This window comes from Mandrillus leucophaeus, unplaced genomic scaffold (genome assembly GCF_000951045.1).
Source record: "Mandrillus leucophaeus isolate KB7577 unplaced genomic scaffold, Mleu.le_1.0 Scaffold70, whole genome shotgun sequence".
Lineage (NCBI taxonomy): Eukaryota > Metazoa > Chordata > Mammalia > Primates > Cercopithecidae > Mandrillus > Mandrillus leucophaeus.
The window spans coordinates 3,506,882-3,509,059 of record NW_012107586.1 but is presented as its reverse complement, the minus strand read 5'-3'; the positions used below and the strand labels follow the sequence as shown (position 1 = coordinate 3,509,059).

General features: G+C 37.2%; 1 protein-coding gene across 1 annotated transcript in view; it reads left to right on the top strand.

Moving 5' to 3' along the window:
• The window catches only part of USP37 (ubiquitin specific peptidase 37), a 126,383-nt gene that overhangs the window by 5,218 nt on the left and 118,987 nt on the right, over positions 1-2,178 (top strand). The window contains exon 2 of the mRNA XM_011964598.1: positions 457-628. Within this exon, the coding sequence (XP_011819988.1) occupies positions 457-628 (172 nt within the window). The remainder of the gene's footprint in view (positions 1-456; positions 629-2,178) is intronic.

Sequence of the window (2,178 nt, the reverse complement as noted above, 5' to 3'; positions counted from 1 at the left end):
CAGGATGGTCTCGATCTCCTGACCTCGTGATCCGCCCATCTCGGCCTCCCAAAGTGCTGGGATTACAGGCTTGAGCCACCGCGCCCGGCCGACACACTATTCTTATAAAATAAAAAGTTTTCATGGTTGTTTGCCAGTTAGTACCAAGAACCTATTGACAACATTCACTAAGGGCTTTTTTAAAAAAAATTCTTTATTTTTCCTTCTCTATTACCCTTGGCGCAAGATCGCTGTATAATTAAGGGCTTATTGCATGTGTTTGCATCTCTAAAAGGTAAATCTTTAATTTAAATGTATCAAGAAATGGGAACTTCTTTTGGTTGAAAAAAATTAAATTACTGTGGGGAAGAGTGATAAATGTAGCTTGGAAAGTATAAAGTTTTGTGTTTATTATACAGATTGTTATACTTAGTTATCATACATTTTTTATGATAATTTTCCTTTTGTCTGGATTAGCTAAGTCATAACATTAAAAATGTGGTGCTTCGACCCAGTGGAGCAAAACAAAGCCGCCTAATGTTAACTCTACAAGATAACAGCTTCTTGTCTATTGACAAAGTACCAATTAAGGATGCAGAGGAAATGAGGTTGTTTCTAGATGCAGTCCATCAAAACAGACTTCCTGCAGGTGAGTACAAATCATCTCAGGGTCTAACATTAGTAGTTTTACAAGAATATGACTAGACTACAGGCCAGTATTCAATTGAATTCATTAGCATATTAAAAGGATTATACATTATGAACAAGTAGGATTTATTCCTGAAATTCAAAGATAGCTCACTATATGAAAATCAATCTATGTAATACATCATTCTTGACAGAATGAAGGATGAAAACCACATGATCATCTATATTGTTGCAGATGAAAACATTGACAAAATCCAACACTCTTTCATGATAAAAACACTCAACAAACTAGGAGTAGAAGGAAACGACTTAGCGCAATAAAGGTCATATGCGAAAACTTAAAGTTAACATCATACTTAGGGGTGAAAAACTGGAAATGTTTCCTCTAAGATCATTAGCAAGGCAGGAATACCTGCTCTTGCCACTTCTATTTAACATAGTACTAGAAGTCTCAGCCAGAGCCTTTAGGCAAGAAAAGGAAATAACAGGCATCCAGATTGGATAGGAAGAAGTAAAATTACTTGTGTTTGCAGATGACTTGATCTTATATGTAGATTCCACAAAAGAATACAATTAGAAAAAGGAGCAGGTTTTTTGTTTTTTTCTTTTTTTTTTTTAGATGGAGTCTTGCTCTGACACCTAGGCTGGAGTGCAGTGGCCTGATCTCAGCTCACTGCAACCTCCACCAGGGAGGAGAATTTAAATTACAGTTGCGAAAAGTTACCTTGTTGCATAAATCTTAGACACTTGCCTGTTTATGAAAATTATTCTGAAGTTTTACTCTTGCTGTGGAAAATGAGTCCTGTAAAAAAATCACATGGTATGATCAGGTTCCTCTGCCCCCTCTAACCCCTTTCATTTAAAATAGTGGGTTTTTTTTTTCTTTTAATGCCTTTACAGGCGCTTTTTCTTTTCGTTTCTTTTTTCTTTCTTTTTCTTATTCTTTTGAGACAGTATCTCCCTCTGTCACCCAGGTTGAAGTACAGTAGCAAGATTCCAATATGTTGCCCAGGCTGTTATCGAACTCCTGGGCCCAAGCGATTGATCTTCCTTGGCCTCCCAAAGTGCTGGGATTACAGGCGTGAGCCACTGCCTGGCCCTACAGCCATCTTTTTAGGAAAAAATCTGTTGCTTAAAATGAGTTCTCCACTATTACATTAGTCTTTAGTTCTGTCATCTTCAACATTTTACTATTACTTATATTTTATAGTTGACAAACTTGAATTTTTTCGACTTAAATATGACACATTAAAAACATCAGAAAATGAAGGCGTAGCAGTGCTTCCTTTAATTAGTGTCTCCATTTGACACCGTATTCTTGTAAAATAAAAGCTTTTTATGGTGGTTTGCCATTTAGTACCTACTCATTATGTGTTCATGCCACCAAATTGGAGCTATATCAATTTACTAAACTATTGAATTTTAGAATCAAGAAATTGAGGCCAGGCGCAGTTGCTCACACCTGTAATCCCAGCACTTTGGGAGGCCGAGGCGGGCAGATCATGAGGTCAGGAGATCGAGACCATCCTGGCTAACACAGTGAAACCCATC